This window comes from Nicotiana tabacum, chromosome 7 (assembly GCF_000715075.1).
Source record: "Nicotiana tabacum cultivar K326 chromosome 7, ASM71507v2, whole genome shotgun sequence".
Lineage (NCBI taxonomy): Eukaryota > Viridiplantae > Streptophyta > Magnoliopsida > Solanales > Solanaceae > Nicotiana > Nicotiana tabacum.
Window position 1 is genome coordinate 97,033,966 of NC_134086.1, and position 21,353 is coordinate 97,055,318.

Consider the following 21,353-nt stretch of genomic DNA (forward strand, 5'->3'; position numbering starts at 1 on the left):
ATACTCTCATCTGGGGAAAGCACTTGCAGTGTTATCCCCTCACTCCACCCGCAGTATCTCCTCACCATCTCCAGATGTTCCTCTTTTATCGTAGAAACAGTCTTCGGAACAAACCCTAGTGGATCCTGAGCGCCAGGAGCAGCACTCCCTACTTCCTGACGGGCCGGCCCCGAAGTGCTCACCATGATTGTGGTAAAACTAACAGATCAGAGCAAGGACGTGCGCCAATGTTTTTTGCGCCTGAAGAAATGGAGAACCCTATGCCAAAGCAGAAGGGTAGCTATCTAAAATAGTGAGGTCTTGCGAAGAAGCCGAAGCCGCCCCACATATATGCAAGAAGCAGCGATGACTCGCCTACCCAGAGTGAGCCCAAGAAACCTACAGCCTCGATACAGATCGACGGGGTCATACCCAATCCCGAAAACATCCTTCGACGAGAAGCCAAAGTTCGAGAAATTGTCCGTATTATGTCCAATCCCGAGATAGCGCTCTACCCCGAGGATCCCCGCCAAGGAGAAGTTGGACTTCGGAAAGCTTTCAACGCCATCACTCGATGCAAGGCAAGTACCTGGTCTTGTGATTCCCTCTTTCTAAAAAGAGGAATAAACACAGGAAGCTCCGATCGCTAAAGCTCCATGAGGGTCCGAAGCAGCGCCTGAGTATAGGCAACTCCTCAGCAGAAGTCTATCCTATACGCTTTAAAAAAAGGTTATCTACATCAAGATCAAAAAGGACCCCTGGGTACCCGAAGCTGACCTTCGTTCAGGATAACATTCCTGAAGGATCCGAAATTCGACGCATTGTCTCCATACAACTCGGAGGACCTCGGTATCCCGGGCCAATCAGATCAATCTGGGATTGGTCCGAAGTATCAATCTGGGATTAGTCTGAAGTACGACGATGGGTTCAATAGAGAGCCATGTCGACCAGTAGAAGAGCGGAAAGAAGCCCGCGCCCAAGTCAGATATCGACGATCAACAAATAAAGGAAGGCACTCAAAGGGCCTCAAAGGACATGAGAGCATACAGAAACAAAACAAAGATCGAAAGCAGAAGTCAATGGAGTATATTCATATTCATAAAAGATCTATGTACAATAGCCCTCGAGGGGACATTACATACAATGACAAAATCCTACGGAGGATCTCTACGCCTAAAGGAATAGACAAAGGGATGCACACGCAAAGTGAAAGCTCGAAGATCGGTCCATCTTCGAAGGTCCGCAACAGGTGCCTCCGGACGCGCACCCTTGGAAGTTTCATCCCAACCTTCCACACTGATATCCCCAAGGGACAAGGTGAGTGGCAGGGAGGGATGAAAAAACGTTGTAGCTCTCCGAAGCTTGAGGACCCTCTTTGGCCAAGGGAAGCTTGGAGAGATAGTAGACCGAATAATCCTCAGTCCCGCTTGCACGGCTACTTAGAATCAACTCCTTGGAATGTCTAGTCGTGCAAGCCCCCAACTTGGAGCAGAGCACAACGTCGAGTCGGGGTATGAAGGTGAGCAGCGGTGCATAATCCGAATGACTGTCTACATGATGGGGAAACTAACTCCCCGTCCATCATCACCTCGGGCCAGTAATACCAGCCACAATGAACATGTTAACGGCCACATCAGTAGCGGGACAACATGGTTATGCTCGACGAAGGGAAGCCCCGGTAGAAGGCCACGACACGGTCTAAGGAACCTCCGTCAAACGGCCTTGAGGCCATGAGCCCCTAGCATGATGTTCAAGGGTGAAAGAAGATGATAAGAAGAAATAGGCAAGCAAGTCAACGGAGGCACTGGGATAGGAAAAGCAAAGCCAAGGCACCCCCATTTATAGGGGGTTACGACACGATCATCTAGGCTTTGGAAGATTGACTGACGGCCGCAGTCAATGCATCCATGGAAAACCGAACCGACGGCGGTACCTTCACCATAGGAAGAAAGAATCAGGAGTGCAATGAACGAGGTCGAAAAGCACGAGTCGGTAGGTGTCCGGTTACCACAAAGCTCACGCCAGGAGTTGCATCATTGATATGGCGTCGCCAAAAGAAGCTCGAAGAGTCAAGTGTCACAATCATTTCTATCACTTTGTTATGGAAAATGCGGAGACTATCTGTACGCGGCAAAATCAGAAGACTTGATTTCTCGTTGTCAAGTCATTTCAGAAGCATCCCTCGGGACCCCCCGGGAGGCCACGACCGAGTTCCCAACCTCGGGGCTCGCCGAAACCCGACTCAGAGAAAATGGAGACTGAAGCCAGGACAGAGGGAGAAGCTCCCAAGGCACACGGCTAAGTCTTACAGGGCCGGCCTATCCAGAGCCTATGTTGAGGCATCACGTCAAGCCATCCTATCTCCATACTTTGTAATTAATCTCCACATACTTGTAGCCGAGTCCTCCCTCATATATAAAGGGGACTCACCCTACCTTGTAAAGGGCTGATGTTGCTCCATTTCTTCACAAATGCAATAATATCTCTCTCTCTTTTCTTTCTAACTTGCTCGTTCTCACTGGCCCGAGGTCACTTTAATATCTATCATTCTCTTACTTGTTCTTCACTATATTTCTCAATATCGGTCGTAAAGAGCCCTACTTAATCGTATCCTTAATTGTTATCCCATTCCCGGCTGCCCCCGATATCTTGAGCTCGACTCGAATCTCGACCCCGAGGTCCGTATCGACCGATTCTGCATCTGGGCAACAGGCCCCTTCGATTTGATTACTGCCTCATTTTAGCTTGCACCTCATCGTTAAACTTCATGTTCTTAGCATCATCTGCTCTAACAATTAGCTTGAGAATAGGTCACATATTTTTAGAATTCCATTTACAAATTTAATTATTGTTACCATTTTCACAGTAAACAAATCTCATTATGTCTGAAAATCAAGAAACCTCCAGTGTACCTGACAATATTGTGATTGAGTCCATACCAGTCAGCATTCCAGTGGCAAACTCCTTCCCTGACACAATCAGTAGTCAAAACCTTAAAGCAGAGTCTCCCCCACACTCCACTCCCTCTCCTACCCACTCCGATTATGTTCCTTATCTGAGAAAGTCTCACCGGTCAAATAGAGTAAACAGGGTAAACAAGGGAACCTTGTTTAGGAAACATCAACTCTCTCCATGAATGGGCACTCAAGTGAAATCCAATGATTGGTCATGAAAAGACTGGGACAACCATGACAAGCTGCTATTTTACAGGTATCACTCCTCTTTCTCTTGAAATATCCATGAAACACAAGAAAATGAGGGAATAGAAAATATGTTTTTCATTGCTTCAGAAGGGGTTGTTATAGAGGAAGGTGGAGGAGGGTTTGAGTCTTAGGAGGAAAAGACTCATGCTACAGAAGACTGCGGAGCACTTGTTCCATTTGAACAACCGAGTCAAGATGGCATTACTGGGGTCCCAAGTGTTGATCATGCTCTTTCTCCCCACTTCTATGCTCAGCCTCTGAATATGGTGTTGGCTGAGATGAATTCTGATAGTGAGGAAGACACAAATGACTTGTAATATGCTAGTTTTATCAGGGCTAGGAGTAAGCTAGTTGCAACTCCAGAGTCAATCCCTAAGCGACCCATTACTCGGTTGCAGCAAAAGGAGTCTCTAGAGTCTGCTCTCAAGAAGAGTCAAAGGAGCAAAAGAAAGAGAAGGCTGGTAAAGGATGGAAGAGTTGTGCATGAAAAGGTCGTCCCTATGGTAAATGTTGATGAGGAAGCAGAAGAGGAACCTAGTTCCTTAATTCACAAGTCCTTGAAGCAGAAGCACTCTTACTCTCAATCTATAAGGCACACTTCTACAAATGCTGAAAGTAATTTCAAGAGTGATGATACTGCTTCCAATGAAATGTTGGTGAAAAGTTCTTGTGACAAGATAGTGAAAGAGAGTGGTGACAAGTCTGATGATGAAGAAGTGGAAAAATCTGCTGAAGATATGCATAAAAAGTCAGTGGAGAAGGGAAAGTCTTTTCGCAAGTCAGTAAAAAGAAAATTGGACGATGATGAGGAACCTGGTTCCATCAAGAAAGCAAAAGTTAGTGAGTCTCTCAGTACTGTGAAAAGGAAGTTAAAAAATCAGAAAGTACTATGGGGCTGCACATTTGCCTCTAACATTCTAGAACTTGCTGGGATGAGACAATTGGTGGAAATTTGTGATTCTCAACAATAGATAAATTTGTTTACAAATGAGGTTCCCAAAGTGTATGAGGAGGAGGTACCGAGTTTCTATTCCAGCCTCTTCACAATAGAGGGTGATCAAATTTGTGTGTTGATAAATGGGGTGGACATAGTGATGCACTCCGCCTTATTGGGGTCAATTCTGGGTGTTCCTACCGAAGTACTGTCGTCTGTTCAGGGTGCCTGCATATCAAACTTCAGAAATGCCATTGTCAAGGACAAGGCAATACAATATGGGGAACAGGTGCATAAGAAGGCACTTATTCCAGTATATCAATTGCTTTTTGAGATGGTTAACAAAGTGTTTCTTCCCCGCGCTGAGAGAAGATTTGTTGCATCCAAAGCTGACATATTCCTTGTGGAAGCCTTGGATAATTTTACCACCATCAATTTGCTTGGCATAATGATTGAGCATATGCAGAAGGTAGAAAATCTTAAGGATGGAAATCCTGGACTACCTTATGGTTTTCTTATCACAAAGGTCTTTGAGTCCTTTAAAGTACCTCTGGGACAGGCCAAAGTGGGCACTAAAAAGCAATCCTTTTCCAAAACTACTCTTGAGGAGTGTGAGTGTATTGACAAAGCCGGAGGAGTTGGAAGAACTTCCACTATCTCTCAACTAATAAATGCTCAGAATAACGCCATAGAGGAGATCCGGAAGTTGAAAGCTAGGAATGCAATTCTTGAGAGTCAGCTCAGTCAATTACAACAGGCACATGGTTCTAGTAGTTCTCATAGCTCAGAAGTTGCACACCTAACAAAGGAGAATGCTGAGATTAGGAAACAAGTGGAGGATCTGAAAGAAAGACTGCTCAATGAGCAAATGTCCACGAATGCTCACATGGATCTTGTCCTCCAACCCCTTGCTTCCTCTTCTAAGCCCCCTTCCTCTAGTGTCCCCTAAAGATTGTCCCCTCAATGTCCAGTTTCCAATGTCCATCTTTTTAAGTTGTTTTTGGTGATGTTTTTCTTTGTTTCTGGCAATTTTTTTGTTTGTTTTAAACTATGGATGATAACAATGATTTTGCTCCCACCTGTAAAAGTCCAAATTTGGTTAATGCAAGTGGTTTCCTTTTTGTTGTTTATGCTGCTCTTTTATTTCTATTTTCTATCATATTGTGTGCACACAAGTGGCATGAGTTAACTATGCTAGACTTCTTTATGCTACATACTTGTTCTGTGCTTTTTATGATGCCAAAAGGGGAAGGATTCAATTGAATAATAAAGAGCATAATTGAATAATAATCTGAAGGGGGAGAAATACAGATTCAGGGGAATTAGGAACTCACAGAGGTTCATGTAACAGATTCAAGGGGAAAGGATAGATTCAGGGGGAAACTGGGAACTCACAGAAGCCCAGGTAACAGATTCAGGGGGAACTCACAGAGGTTCAGGTACTAATTAAGGGGGATGCAAAGATTCAGGGGGAAACTTAAGGTCTTTCTAGTTCGCAGTCTGGTTCTATATGGCTCTTTCTGGGATTTTTAATAATGAGTTTGTGATCATCAAAAAGGAAAAAATTGATAGGTTACAAGTACTTTGGTCATATGTATTTTACTTTATGTTTTGATTATCCAACAAACTTACTAACCAGAACCAAATAAGGAACTTGTTTCATATATACAAGACCTTAAGATCACAAGGTTCCAGGTTGGGATATGATTCAACTCCTCAGAGTGGAAGGAACAACTGAGGGAATACGTCCCTACCAATTCCCGATGAGACTGTACGAAGTCAACTCTCCAGCTGTAAAGTTGCTGCCTGCACACGCATTTGTACAAGAACAGTGCAACAGTCAACTTTCTGTGGAAGGCTTTTTACCTACCTTGCTTACATCATTTTATGTGAGGTCATACATGTATTATTAACACCAAGGGAGGTAAAACACATTCACTTGAACACTTAGAGATTTTACTCAAGCTTCTCATGTGACTATCCAGCAAGAAAGTTTCAAGTGCTTCAAGAATAAAGAACAAAGCAACTACAGACCAGTTCCTATATCAAGTCATTTTATGTCCTTAGTTGAGTTGTAACTTTGTAATAGTTCTTTATTTGTATTTCCTACTTAGCTTGTTTAGAAGCATTCTGTAGGAACTCTTCTGTAAACCTTAAACCTGTGTGTTTGAGTCTTGGCTAGAGTTAGTCATGTTGTAAAGTCTTTGTAATAGATTTATTACAAAGTGGCTTATAATAGGTATGTTACAAGTTAGTGAGGGATTAAGACGTTAATTCCTAGGTTGCATAGGTTGTAATCTAAAAGTTGCTCAGTAGTGCAGTTGAAATCCTACAAGGGTAGGTCGTGGTTTTTAATCCCGTTGAGTTGGGAATTTTCCATGTGAAATTCCTCTTGTCATTTATTTACTACTGTGTGTGTGTACTGTTGAACCTAATAGAGAACCTGGTTCTCAATAGAGTTTGGTGGACCCTTATATTCTATCAAGTTTAAATCACATAAATCTCCATTGTTGATTATCTTGGATAGCAAATCTAGCTACAAATTATGATAATACTATTTAATTCCAATCCATGTGGATACGATATTATAAATTACTATATTCGACTAGCGAGCATATTTAAGTGTGTATTTCAAGCTCGTCACTCTCCCAAGAACCAGTTAACATACTAACTCGTCACTCTCCCAAGAACCAGTTAACATACTAAGTATTTTCCTGACCAATTTGTTCCTTGGAATGATCATCCCTAGAAGATGGAGCTCATTGATGATGGAAGTGAAGCGAGTATGCATGTCCTGAATGGACTCATCATCCTTTATTTTGAAGAGATCATACTCAACAGTGAGCATGTTGATCTTTGACTACTTGACTTGAGAGTTTCCTTCATGTGCGGTTTCGAGATCCTTCCAAATATACTTGGAAAATTGACAAGATGAGATTTTGTTGTACTTGTCTGGTCTAATACCACAAACAAGGAACTTCTTTGCTCGGAAGTTTTTCTCGATAGCTTTGCGATCGGCATCATTGTATTCCTTCTTTATTTTTGGGATTGTCACTGCTGTATTGCCAATGGTCTTCATAGGGACGAAGGGTCCATCACAAATGACATTCCAAATCTCCAAATTTTCAGAATGATAAAATCATGTATTCTTGTCTTCCACTAACTATAGTATTGTCCATTGAATCTTGGTGGTTTGTAGGTTGATTGACCTTCTTCAAAATTTGGTGGAGCAGCCATGTAGATCCTTAAAAGGTGTTAGCCTTATAGAAAGAACCTACTCTGATACCAATTGATGTAAACTAAGAGTCCACCAAATTGTATAGAGAACTTGATTCTCTATCAGTTCTCACAGAGCACACACACACAACGGTAAGTAAATAACACATTAGTATTTTACGTGGAAAACTCTCAGCTCACGCTCGTAGGATTTCAACTTCACTAATCGAGCAACTTTAAATTACAACCTATTGTAACCTAGGAATTAAACTCTTAATCCTTCACCTACTTGCAATAACTCTATTGCAAGTCTCTTTGTAATAACTCTATTATTACAAAGCTCACCACTTGGATGAACTCTAGTCAAACACAGACACAAGGCTTATGGTTTACAAAGATATTCTACGAGATGCTTCTTACTAAGATGAGTAGGAATTACAAGTGAATAAAATTAACAAAGGTACAATAATACTAAGGACACATGATGAACTCAGTGCTTGGATCTGCTCATTTGTTCTGTTGCTTCTTTGTTCTTCAAGCCTTGGAGTAAATAAAGGCGGTTGCACACTTGAGAGAAAATAATGTTGTAGGGTTTGCGAGCGTGTGTATTCATTGCTTCATGTTGATAATATATAAGTGAGGTCACTAAGATTATACAAGCACGTATTGGTACATAACATGCTTCAAAGTGATTGTTGCACTGTTGCGCCTGCAGTGCAACAACTTTAATGCCACGACCCAAACCGAAGGGCTACGACGATCACCTAGTGCCTAACTCAATCGAGTACTAATGTAACATATCCTTATTATCGTACAATCATGGGTAAATAAGCCTGAAAGGCCGTCATGAGATAACCAGAATTAAACATAAGAGAATACTCAACCTAGGATGACCCAATATAGTATACAAACGTATACATGTGACATACATACCTATAAGATCGAAATGATCATTTGTACACACAAAACATAGGCCGACAAGGCTATACAATCATCCATATACATGACATATGTCCACAAGCCTCTAAGATTACATAAACATCATAAAGGCCGGGAGAGGGCCCCGTCATACCAATCAATACATGTCCTAAGAATACTAATCAAATAGACAACTCTGGAGCAAGTGGAGTGCTCTAACACCTTCCGCTGAGCTGATAGCCTACTAGGAGGACTGCCAACCTATCTATCAGGACCTGCGAGCATGAAACGCAGCGTCCCCGGGCAAAAAATACGTCAGTACAAATAAAGTACCGAGTATGTAAGGCATGAAAAATAGTATATAAAAGACATGAAAGAAACATGAAGTAAAAGGACTCAACCTGTAAGTTTGAATAGCTCTGTGAATCATGAAACATTCATAATTTCATGCGTATCGTATAAATGTCATATCATGCATAGGTATATGCGTACATAACATCGTCAAGCCTCCGAGGGCATCTTATCATATCATCTCGACCTCTCTGGGCGAAATCATCAACGTATACCAACTGATAAGATGGTGGTTGCGTATATAATGCCATAACCATTTCTCATACCCCATATATATATAATATACGCGTATATAATGTCATCTGGTCATGGATCAATATACATGTATAAATGAATGCAATGCATGAGAAGTAAGTCAATAAGATCACTCAGGGTATCATAAGATCAATATGCCTTCGGTTAATATCATAAAATAAACTTTATCAACATACATATTTTCTGAGACCCATGAACAGATGATATAATAATAGGACACATGGGAAATCAAGAACTTAGGCACCCCTAGTAATTCTAAGAATAACGTCATTTGTGAAAGTTCCGTGTTTGCTCGTTTCGTTTGTATCATAAGGATCATGCTAAAAGGGAATATTGATAGCCTTAACATACCTTGACCCCCTTGAGTCCTTAATACTTTCCAAGCAATTATTCAAACAATTCAACTCAATCTACCATAGCAGAAGGAGATTCAAAATCAGTGTTGAGTAAAGGCTATATCAGTAACTTAAGCTAGCAGCTTATTAACGTAATTTCGGCAGCATCTCCCCTATAAAAAGTGCCTCCTCAAATACCATATACCAAAAACAACAACTAGAACAATCCGGCAACATATAAGTATCAATAACAAGACACCATATAACAACAACAAGTCACAACTACTTCACGATGAGCGGCAAACTCTGATTGGATCACGTATACCCTATATCACCACTTATAGACTTCTTAATTTAGCTTAAAAGTATCATTAACATGATAATTAAGTCATTCATCAATGATTCCAGCATTACACCATATATTTATAATAAAGAAAATAATCCACAAATCCAACTATCCTCAATTAGCAACTTTATTCTCTAGTTCATGTCTAGTCCATCCATTTAACTTAATCTACATCAAGATAACCTTAAGCACAACCAAGAACATGATATAATTACCTTTGGAAGTATATACAACTTGAAATCCCCATCTATTGTAGCTCACAACAACCCTCAATCACACCACAACACTATATGAGTTGTATTCTCTTCTTGAATCAACATTTGTGTTCAAGTTGGTGTGTGTAAACACTTGTATTTCGCCTTGAAAATCTAATATATGAAGGAAGGACTGATTATTACCTTAAACAACAAGAAAAATATGAAATTTGTGGTTACTTAACTTGAAGAATGCTCCAAAACAGCCACAAGAACAAGGAAGCAAAACTAGCAATCAATTCGGGCTTCTCGGCTCTAGAATCACTTTGGAAGACTTAAAATCACCTAGGATCAATATGAAAACCTTGGAAGAGTATTTTACAGAACGTAAATCACTTTAAAAAACTCCCCACACGAGATGGAACCACACCAAAATCAGCAACCACAAGAAGAACAAGAAACTCACTAGCATCACGGGATTCCCGACACTTGATTTGTGTTATTCGCCCATGGTTTGGGTCTTGGATCATGAGAGAAATTTGAGAGAACGTTTTTAGGTGTCTAGGGTTTGAAGAGGGTGAAAAATAATGAGTTAAAACGAGTTTTAGGCGTCACATATACATCAAGATGTCTCAACTGCCTAAGTGGGCCCCATAGGGAGCTGTTTGCGCAGTCTCGCAAAAATACGAATATCTCTCTACTTCGATCTTGTATCGATGAAGGGTTTAATGCGTTGGAAACTAGACTCGTAGACCTTCTGGTAGGTGGATAATCCCGTAATTTCAAGTATATTGGGATAAAAGCTTAGCTACATTTGACCTAATTTTCATCATAATTTATGAATGTAACTTGTGATGACCTTTGCCAACTTTTGTTTCACAACTCGTTTGACTTCAAATCATAATACACGACTATCATACGACTAAAATAACTCATAACATTACTTCTTTATCATGTTAAGCACCTTACTATCACCCCAAATGTACATGTTATAACATTCACAACTTGTCGACATTCGACGAAACTTATTTTCTTCAATTTGTTTAGCTTGTAAGCCTTTCAACCCTCTTGGTACTTGTTATTCATGACTTTAAAGATTTGTAACTTCCAAGATAACATGATTAACTTACTTTTTGTACTTTCAAAGACGATCTTATTTCTGAGCTTACATTAATTGACTTACGACGTACTCTCACGTAAAAAACATGGGGTGTAACATTTGACAGCCGTAAAGAGTTAACTTATAATGTGATCCAAGGAACTGATAGCAATATGGTCCCTTTGCTGCTCCCTTGATTGATATTTGGAACTTGTGCCAGACATGTGACTTTTTGTTCCGAACACTTTGAGGCTTTGTATCAGGCTTTGTTAAATCATCAAAACACAATCACATAACTTATCACTATAAAATGTGACGTGCAGAATTGATTCATCCCTACAATATGTTAATGGTTACTCATTTCAAAATATTTTAGTGCTTTTGCACTCTCAATTTGCATATTATATAACTGTAACGAAGTTAACTTGTGCTTGATATCTTCCAAAACGAGTTTGTGTAATTTAGATGGTTAGATATTGGAAGAGTATTGAGTATATATATTTAGCATCACATATTATACGCATGTTTATCCTATTTCCATAATTATTCTAATCATTATATGTGTTTATATAAAGAAGCTCTTGGGGCGCTTGCATATTTATAAACAGTCCAGTAACCTTGTTTTACTATTTTATGTAGATAGTGCAACCATGTAATTAATTCAAAATGTACATGAATGTCGAAAAATCAGAAAAATGTACAACATACAAGCCTTTCACCCAAAAAGAAGATAATAAGGAAGGGAAGAAAAGAAGCAGCAGCATCTATGTACACAGCTCGTTTATCCTTTCTGGTGCTTCCGTAGGCGCTCAAACTCTTTCAATTTCGTGTTTAGAAGTGTATGCTCCTGCTGCATTTTGCCGAGCAGTGTTTCGACCATAACCATCTCCTCTTTGAGATGACTAATCTGTTTATCCAGAAAGGCTAGTGTGTCTATACCCCTATCTCCCAGTCGATACATGCTACCTGTGCAGTCCCCTTGAGGTATCACGTGGACGTGCTGAGGTCTACCTAATAACACGAGTATGCTCATCTGCAAATGAAGTTTGATTACACCAAAAGATTAGACAGCAAAATTTATGTTTCACCTCAGTTTGCAAGAGAAGTTCTGACAGCAATATTGACTGATCGATCTGTTCTGAGGACCACCATATGTGAAAACAGATTAAGTCATGCACACTAGAAGATCAATGCATCACATATACAAAGTAACAAACAAATTAGAACAAAATTGACAGAGTCAAACAAAAGCCAGGCTGGGCTGAAACTCGCAAATTAGTTGGTTGCAGGGGAGGGGGTAATGTTGACTTGTTTTCCAGAAGGCATATAATGAAAAAGAGTAATGCCAGGATCAGATGATGTACATCTCATAGGAGAGACAGATAAATACAAAGCATGTTCCACATGCATCAAAACGAAGGGAACAAGGACAGCATTTTCCTACATTTAAACAAGATGGAAAGAGCAAACATACAAGAATATCAGCTCGTATAGCCCTAACCTACTTCTACCACCGAAAGTCAGCCAACTCTTGTAACATGCAGCTAATTACATTCCCTCTCTTGTCACCATTTTATTAACCCGGTTTCTACCTTAATTCGTCAGTACTATGATTTCAATCATAATTTGTTCCAACTTTTTCCCCTTCTATTCAAACAAATATGAATATATGCTACTTTTTATTACTTCAAAATTGATCTTTCCAACAAATTTGTACACTTCCTCACACTTCAAATTATTATTTTGATCTCCTCAAATAAACCAATACAATAAGCCATTCAAACCTTGAAGGTCAACCCAAGTCAATTAAAATGGTAAGGAGGGAGTGTTTGCATCGCTATCTTGGACATCGAAAGGTGAATTCTACTGTACCAAGAATAGTTTACAGAGAGTATCACGACACTAACCCCAAAATCAGGGAAAAAGGGTCAGACCAAAAACAAGCGTACAATCTGCAGTTGACAAATTCTCCAGTAACTATTTGTTGACCCTAACAACCCTAACGATTAACAGAAAAAAGCATGAAAATCAGCAACTGCGTGATCACATGACCAAAGCAGTTTACTTTCCCTTGCTCACAACATCATATGAGGAACAGTTTGTGGTAGCAAATTAGTTAAACGTAATCTCAGATAGAAGGCGCAAATTGAGAAACATACCTGCATTAAGAGCAGGATCACAGCAATGGTGATCACTATAAGAATGGAAACCTGGCTTTGAGATTTGAAAGATGATGAACACTTAACCATGAAATTTCTACACAAGGAAGTAACAGAGACGGTACTGCTACAACTACCCCGCAGGGAATCAGCAGCTAGCTGGTTGAGTGGCAGTGTTTGTGACCTAACTTCATCACTTGCCCCGTCTAATATTTCCACATGTTCAGAACTTTCTTTCTGCTGAGCACTTGTTACCACATTAGCAGCATGACCACCGGCTGATACAGAAAATAATTTAATCAGATAATGTGAGCCTGGAATCAAAGAACATATACTGCAACATATAAAACAGCAGATGCCAATTGTTACAGACAAAGGTATGATACAAGAGGTTCCCAGAAGCACTACCTTCTTCCTTCTCTAACTTCTTTTGCTTCAACAGTTCATGTGCCTGAAATAAAAACCCAAATCAATCTCTTAAACAGCCTTGAAATACCTGCAAACTGAAAATAGAAGAAACCGGAAGGGATGAGAAAAATACAAGGGCAATCCATATTGCATACACGTCTCGACATTCATCAACAGTAGACTGCACTATCTTCCCTGCAGAGATTTCCAAGCATTTAGCAGCCAAACAGATATTTTTGTAAGGTGATCATCATAAGTTACCTTTTTCCCTTAACTGCTTAAGCATTGAAACTAACAAGGATACACTAAAATGCACATCAAATCCTAAGTAGGACCACTTTTTTCTGTTGTATCTCGTCTTGCTCAAAATTTGTTATATCAAAACATATACGCAAAAAGTGCTGCACATATCATGCCTTTGGTGAAAAACTTCTTTCTGTATTTACTATCATGTCAAGCCATGCCATGTGGATGAGGTGAAAAACTCTCTCTATTTTCAATCATGTAAACTTTGAAAACATGAAAACACACTTTCAAAGAGCCTACCAAACCAAAACTCTTCAATATCTATACATACAAGTATAGCAACAACAATAACAAACACTAGTATAATCCCACAAGTGGGGTCTGAGTAGAGTAGAATGTACGCATACCTTACCCCTAGCTTGAAGGTAGAGAGGTTGTTTCCAATAGACCCCAGACTCAGGAATATCTATACATACAAGTGGGGATTGTTTATATAAAACTCTTTAAACTTCAACTTGGGCAACAAAAAATATAGCTCTGATCCTCATAATACCTTGCCAATGGATCATTGCTAACAACTTAAAGGACATGATATGATGGAACACAACTAAGACTGGGTGGAAGGAAGAGCACCAGCAAATAGCTGCGTCGGCTTCACGGTCTTACAGTTAGTGTCAGAATAAATAAAGGAATTTTCTGAAAGCTTAAGTTTCATCTTAGCATAAAACAACTATTAAACCCCTAGTTGTGCAAAAAACTAAGAACATAGATGCTCATAATGACTGCCAATGGAAAATCACCAGCAACTTAAAAGATAAACTCTAGGAAATTACTAACTAAAATATGATTGATCAAACATAAATGAGGCTCAGTTGAAGGAAGAGCACTAGCAAATGGTTATCTATATTAATTCTCCAAAAAATGGGATGTAGATTTGTTCAACATTTCAAGTCAACATCAGAACTGGGGTGTTGAGGGTTGGGCTTGGATATATTTATTGGCGGGTCATTTTGGCAATGATCCATAAGAAAACTTATCAAAACACAAAAAGGTTTTTTTTTTTTTGAGTTCAGTTTGTTTAAAATAGTCATAATAAACAAAGAAAAATATTTTATTATTTTGATATGATTATTAAACAGATTATAAAAGAACAAACAAATAAATGGAAAACGTTTTGAGTTGGGCTGGATGGGTCAATGACCCATTGTTTAGCCCAAGTTGACTCGCCCCTTTCAACCCAAGCAAACATTGAGCAGGTTATAGCCCAGCCCGTTTATTTGATGCAACCTATTTTGACCTGTCCAAATGTAGCCCAATCCGCCTATTTGACACCCCTTTTCAGGAGAAGCAAAGAAATCGAATATGAGTGGATAAGCCCCATGTAGCATCAGTGGCGAAATATTTTGATTAATCAATCATCAAAAGTGTACTAAGCACATCAAAGCATTTGGTTAACCTATCAAGCATTGAAGAGCAGGCGATCCTTGCCTTGTTTATCCAGCTCTATCATATTTGATTACAACAAAAGAACTCGAAGTGAAAGGAACCCATTTTTTCCTTCTAGAAAACAAAGATCCAGATCCTGATAGTAAAAGTGATATGCCTCTAAAGCACATGTTAGTACAAGCCGACCAGAAGAAGTAATCGTCAATTACCAGATCCTAGACACAAACTTCCTAGAGCTGGAGAGCCCCACGATATGGCAAAAGCAGCAACAGTAACTTTTTGGATCAAATGGTCTCTAAAATAATTGAACTAATTGTGCCACAATTGACCATTCCTGTGCAATTGCTACATAGGTGTCCGTTGAGCTTAGTCACTTTTACTTTAATATTGTATTGATAGCAGTAGCTGTTTTTTGCATTTTTTCTGTCTCTTTATTGATTTATATTTTCATCATCATCCCGTGCTCCCACAAACGTTTACTTACAAGCCAAGTCAGAGTTATAAATAAGAAGCCCTTTGAATAAAGAAGGATTATAGCATATAGAAGCATTTGATTAATCTATCACCAAAAGCATAACTCTTTCAATAATGAGAAGGCAAGATGCTTTATGAAATTATTAAATTATTGATGAGTCGGTGGAAAGCCCTGCATACAAGAGGAAAGGAAAAAAAGCCACGATATTCTAGCCCAGATTTCAACGCCTCTTAAAGTCGCAGTAAGATCACACTTGCAGTTCCTTCTTGAGAAAAAAGAAGTCACTTGCTGTTTCTTTGAAAATTACAGTAAGTCAAACTTGAAGAAGGTATATATGAGCAATAAAGACACATGTGCACCTCTAAACATGGTTTTCTTTGAAAAGGCCACATTTACGTACACCTTCAAACTGCAGCCTCCTACTGGTTCATCGTGATCCTTCTCCACATCCCAAAAACCCTAATGTGAAAGGAAGAAATATATCATGAGAAGAAACTAAGATAAAATCGAAAATATTTCAACATGACCAACAACCCTCCCCCCCCCCCCTCCTCCAACACAAGGAATCCAATATTGGCTAACCTGAAACATATGGAATCTATAAACTACATGAATATACTATATATCAGCCACCAATTTTGTGATTGGGAAATCTGAAAACAAAAGACGACATTGTTTGATGGTCTACAATTCAACTAGAAAACAAAGTTAGACAGACGGAACACTGGTTAAGTTAGAATCGGCTCAGATGTGAAACAGACACCACATGCAGCAATATAGATTGAACAACGTTATCTAGAACAAATGATCCTGGAAAAGTACAGTTGAATGTGATTGTTCTCTCCTCAGTATCTCTGTATCTCACTTACTTATATATTCATCTTCAAGCATCATATAAAAATTGGCAATTGTCAATTCTGTAAAAATGGTTGTTCAGTTAGACATAAATGAACTGACAAAGTATACTTACCTTGGCTGCTTAAAGTTTAAACTCTCTGCTGGCTAACCCTTTTTTGGGGATAATTTATCTGTGAGCTGACTTACACATGAAAATCCCTTTATTACTTTATCAAGAACAGTTGCATTAGAGTCTCAGCAAGACAGACCCAGTTTAGACAACAAACAGCCACCACTCCTTGTCACCTCCCCATCCCCACATTCTATCCCCTACCATCCCCGAGAAAAAGAAAATAAAAAGTGGGAAAGAGAAACAACTCAACCTCTCCTTTCACCAACAAACTAACCTCAAACAGCCTCTAAAAGAACAAAAAAAAACACATATTTTGGCCCTCTTAGGTATGAGAGTCCTATAGCTGGGAGGACAAAACTAACCATGCTTGAATTGTACATAAGAAATACTGAGGTCAATTGATATTTCTCTTTCCAAGCTTCAAGTTCCAGATAGTATTTTCAAATCTATGAATTTACAACAACAACAACAACGGCCCAGTATAATCCCACAAGTGGGGTCTGGGGAGGGTAATATGTACGCAGACCTTACCCCTACCCCGAGGGGCAGAGAGGCTGTTTCCGGGAGACCCTCGGCTCAAGAGAGCAACAAGAGACAATATATTAGTACTATCAATAGACGCATAATAAAATAACATAAAATAACATAACATACATAATCATTTTGATAATGTGTTTTCAGGAATTGACAGTTTAAATTTAACAGGCTAGTAGCAGCTATGGAAGGTTGCAAACTGTTGCAAGGAGATTGGAATTCTAATGTTTGTGGAGATGACCCTGGCATGAGGGGGATAATAAACCAGCAATATTAAGGTCACATGACTTCAGGCAGGATAAGTTAAGAACATAATAACCCAGGCAGCAAAGCCAGGTAAGATAAATGTACCAACATTCAGAGTGCTTACACTAATTTGCTAATAACACTGGGCAGATAAAACTATCCGGTTCCTACTTAGCAATACTATAATACGATCCTTAATCTATTCAAATAAGGTTGAATTATAGTCCAAAACAAACAAAGAAAAATCCAAGGAACATTCAACGCAAAACACAGAATTAAGGGAAGAAGAGTCCAAGGTGAGTGGGGAGAGAAAGGGAAAAATGCCAAAAATCCCCTCATCCGGCGGGGCCCAGAAAAGAATTAGACTAAGCACTTAAGACCATCAAACATTTGCCCAAAGTTTATCCCACCAAACATAACCCCATATATCCCAGAAAAATGACCCCTTTGGCTGGTGTTCAACAGAGTGACTGATGATTACAGAAGGGTAGCAATGGTTGTTTACGAACATGATCGCAATGTGAGAAGGAAAGACAGCAGCAGCATTTCCTAAGGTCCTTTCTTAATTTTCACAGTCAATGTCTACCTTTTAATTTTCCGTTTATGAGACATTTCTTTGGTACGAATATGTCCCAATCGGTTATCTCGCATGAATTGTGCACCACCTTAATGATAGAAGCAAGTGCAGTTTTTCATTTAAAAAAAAAGGATAGATGCAAGTGCAGATTTATAATCAATACTGATCAAAAACCCGTCCAAGATAACCTCAAGTAGTACTAGTGCTAACGAGAAAGCAGACCCTTATGAAAAGTAAAGCTCATACCTGCACTCGAAAATAATCTGCAAAAGGAACATCACTAACTTCTTGTGATGTCTCAATCACCAGGTGACTGCAATCAAAGAAGTTAGAATAGCAACATAAATATCAATAGCAAATCAACAGACTAAAACATGTGCATTTCTAAATGATAGCGAAAAACCGAAGAAAGCCTAAAGTCAAAATCTCTAGATGTAAGCAGGCCTGGGACATCTCTTTAGGAAGTAAATAGATCAATATAAGCTTCAAAATCTAGCAAGTTAAAACAAAAAGATGTGCTTATCCCAGTGAGTGAAGTGAAACAGATCCTTTTTCTTTCTTGCAGCCGTGCAGCAGGAAGGAGCATTTTTGGGAGGATGGAGGTTGGATTTTGGAAACATGCCACTGGCCTTGAAATATTTGAATCTTTCTATGAAACAAACTTTGACAAAGTTTTAAACCTTGATAGTTTATTATCGGAACCATAATGGCTGCTTTGTTTGAAGTTTACTCGATTCATGCAATATCCTCGTGAATATTTAAAAAAAAAAAAAAATTCAATCACCTACGTATCCAAAAACATCAATCAGCTATGCCTCAATACAAATTCAGGTGCTTTGGGAAAAACAAGCAACAAAGCAAAAGGCGGCCATCACTTAAGTAACACAACGTTTGCATTTGGCATGTCCCTGGAACTTGTAGAGGGGAAAAAGGCAGAATCCCAAGATGGAAACCAGACATAGAAAGGATTGCAATTAAAGAAGAATAGGTTTGAAATGGAGGAACATAAGGTGAGAGGAAAACATGAAAACGAATGTGAAGCCCAGGTAAGATGAGACAAAAAGCTATCCAGAGCAAAATAAGCCAGAAAGAAGCTCTAAGCTTACTGAAGAAACTGCGATGAGCACAGAGGCAGTATCCAAAAGGAGCCGCTTTACCCTACTATTATCTGAATTATCTGAAGTGTCAATGGCAATTTATGTAGAGTTCAAAAATGCCCCTCCACTGATCTATGGGCCTGATCATGGAAATAATGTTGATGGAGCTCCATGGCCCTTTATTTTTGGTTTTTCGGTTTGGGGGTGGGGGTTAGAGCATATGTGGAACCCCAAATATGAGAGAAGGAAGATAGGACGCCTTCAGCATCCGGGGGTCACGGACCGACCTCTACGGTAAGACGTAAAAACACCCGATCCCATTCCGACCTCGATATGTGGAATCGTCTTGTGCCGCCCAAAGGTGCTCATTGAGCCGGTCCCTGGTGGTGTTTCTAAACTAGCAGAATCATGGGACGTCAAAAGCTAATTTGGTAAGTCTTTGAAGAAGGGGATCTTATCTCTTCCCACCACCAAATTTTATTGATGTAAGTTCTCATTTTATAAAATAATAAAAATAATAGCATTATTTTTTTCCCTTCTCGTTACTTACACCAAATTTTATTGATGTAAGTTCTCGTTTCAAAATAATAGCATTATTTTGAAGAAGGGGATCTTATCTCTTCCCACCGCCAAATTTTATTGATGTAAGTTCTCATTTTATAAAATAATAAGAATAATAGCATTATCTTGATGCAAATTTGACACAATACTCTTTTTTTTTTTTTTGATGAAGTAAGATGTTTCATTGAATGCATCAAGAAGATGCCAGAAAATTACAAAGTGTGAGTCCTTGGCTAACTCTGTAAAGACAAAAAACTATAATACTTGAGTTAGCCAAGACCAAAATCAAAAGAGGCATTATGCCATGCTAAGGGAGCTAATAAAATCTAAAAGGAAAATGGCATCATTCACAGGGGAGAGGTAGCTCCAACTAAACAAATTCACTAGACATTTAGACTTCAAACAGCTGGTGGAAGTTGAGATGCCTTCAAAACATCTGGAATTCCTTTCTGTCCATATACTCCAGCAGATACAAGTTGGGATCACTTGCCAGGTTTTTTTTATGGATTTCTCAAATTTTCCAGGAGCACCAGCCTTCAAATGCCTCTCTGATGTCCATAGGTATTGCATAAACTGCTAAGAACATGTTCCAGATGTCAGATGCCACTGAACAGTGCAAAGAAAGGTAATTTACTGATTCAGTATTGCTGCAGCACATGTAACATCTATTGACCAGTTGGATGCTCCTTCTGCATAGATTGTCCTGTGTCAGTGTAGCATTCCTAAGGGCAATCCAGGAGAAACAAATAACTTTAGTGGGTAGTTTTGATCTCCAAATATGTTTCCATGGCCAATTGTCAATCATTCCATTAGGTGCACACAATTTGTTGTACCCTTGCTGGAGTTGCCCCATCTTAGCCTGTCTGTAGTTTGAAGGTCTATGGAAGAACCTTCAATGATTCTGAAGAGATCAAATAGTTCCTCTAGTTCCCAATCCTGCAGGTTCCTTGGAGTTGCCCCATCTTAGCATGTCTGTAGTTTGAAGGTCTATGGAAGAACCTTCAATGATTCTGAAGAGATCAAATAGTTCCTCTAGTTCTCAATCCTGCAGGTTCCTTCTGAAGAGTGGTTCCCATAAGTTCCCTGCTCTATTCTGTGCAATTGATGAGTCTGGATCCAAGGCTATCTGGAAAATGCCTGAGTGTGTGTCTTTTAAAGGTTGGGGCAGGATCCACCTATCAACCAGAATTTAACAAATCTGCCATCCCCTACTTTGAAGTATACCTCTGGAAAGAATTCCTGTTTTAAGCTGTTGATATACTTCCAGGGTCCAACTCCATGTGGAGCTCTACTTTGTTTGGTGCTCCAGTTGTCCAACTTCCCATACTTAGCTGTCACCACCTTCTTCCATATGCAAGAATTTTCTTGAGCATACCTCCACCACCACTTCAATAAAAGGCTCCTATTGTGCTTTTGTAGATCCCTAACTCCTAGACCACCTTGGTGCTCAGGCATGATTACTTTGGACCACTTGACCAAATGAAACTTGTGATCTTCACTATTGCCCTCCCATAGGAATGATCTTCTGGCTTTATCTAGCTGCTTTTTGACTCTGCTTGGCATAGGGAAGAGGGACATGATATAAGTAGGAATGTTGTCCATGACACTTTTAATCAACATTAGTCTGCCCCCCATTGATAAATACTGCATTTTCCAAGAGTTAACAAGTTTATCATTTTCTTTTGATGAAAAGTTAACATATTGATCATTTCCTGAAGTATGATAATGAGTGAATCCACGCAAAGCATGTGATCACATTTGGTCCTTGTGAGAAAGGACGGGAGAAAATATTCTTGATTAATAT

The 21,353-nt window shown here is 39.4% G+C and overlaps 1 protein-coding gene across 4 annotated transcripts in view; it reads right to left on the reverse strand.

Moving 5' to 3' along the window:
• Positions 1-11,427: 11,427 nt before the first annotated feature.
• The window catches only part of LOC107775074 (protein VASCULAR ASSOCIATED DEATH 1, chloroplastic), a 34,042-nt gene continuing 24,116 nt past the window's right edge, over positions 11,428-21,353 (reverse strand). For 2 of the 4 annotated variants that reach the window (XM_016594745.2, XM_075217381.1), the window contains exons 13-18: positions 18,138-18,204; positions 15,924-16,023; positions 13,531-13,592; positions 13,398-13,440; positions 12,990-13,267; positions 11,428-11,863 (exon numbers count right to left, since the gene is read on the reverse strand). In XM_016594745.2, coding sequence (XP_016450231.1) covers positions 11,612-11,863; positions 12,990-13,267; positions 13,398-13,440; positions 13,531-13,592; positions 15,924-16,023; positions 18,138-18,204 — 802 coding nt within the window. In that variant the 3' untranslated portion in view covers positions 11,428-11,611. Of the gene's footprint in view, positions 11,864-12,989; positions 13,268-13,397; positions 13,493-13,530; positions 13,593-14,050; positions 14,110-15,923; positions 16,024-18,137; positions 18,205-21,353 lie in introns of those variants that run through there. The other 2 variants (XR_012693445.1, XM_075217382.1) reach the window with 2 other exon arrangements.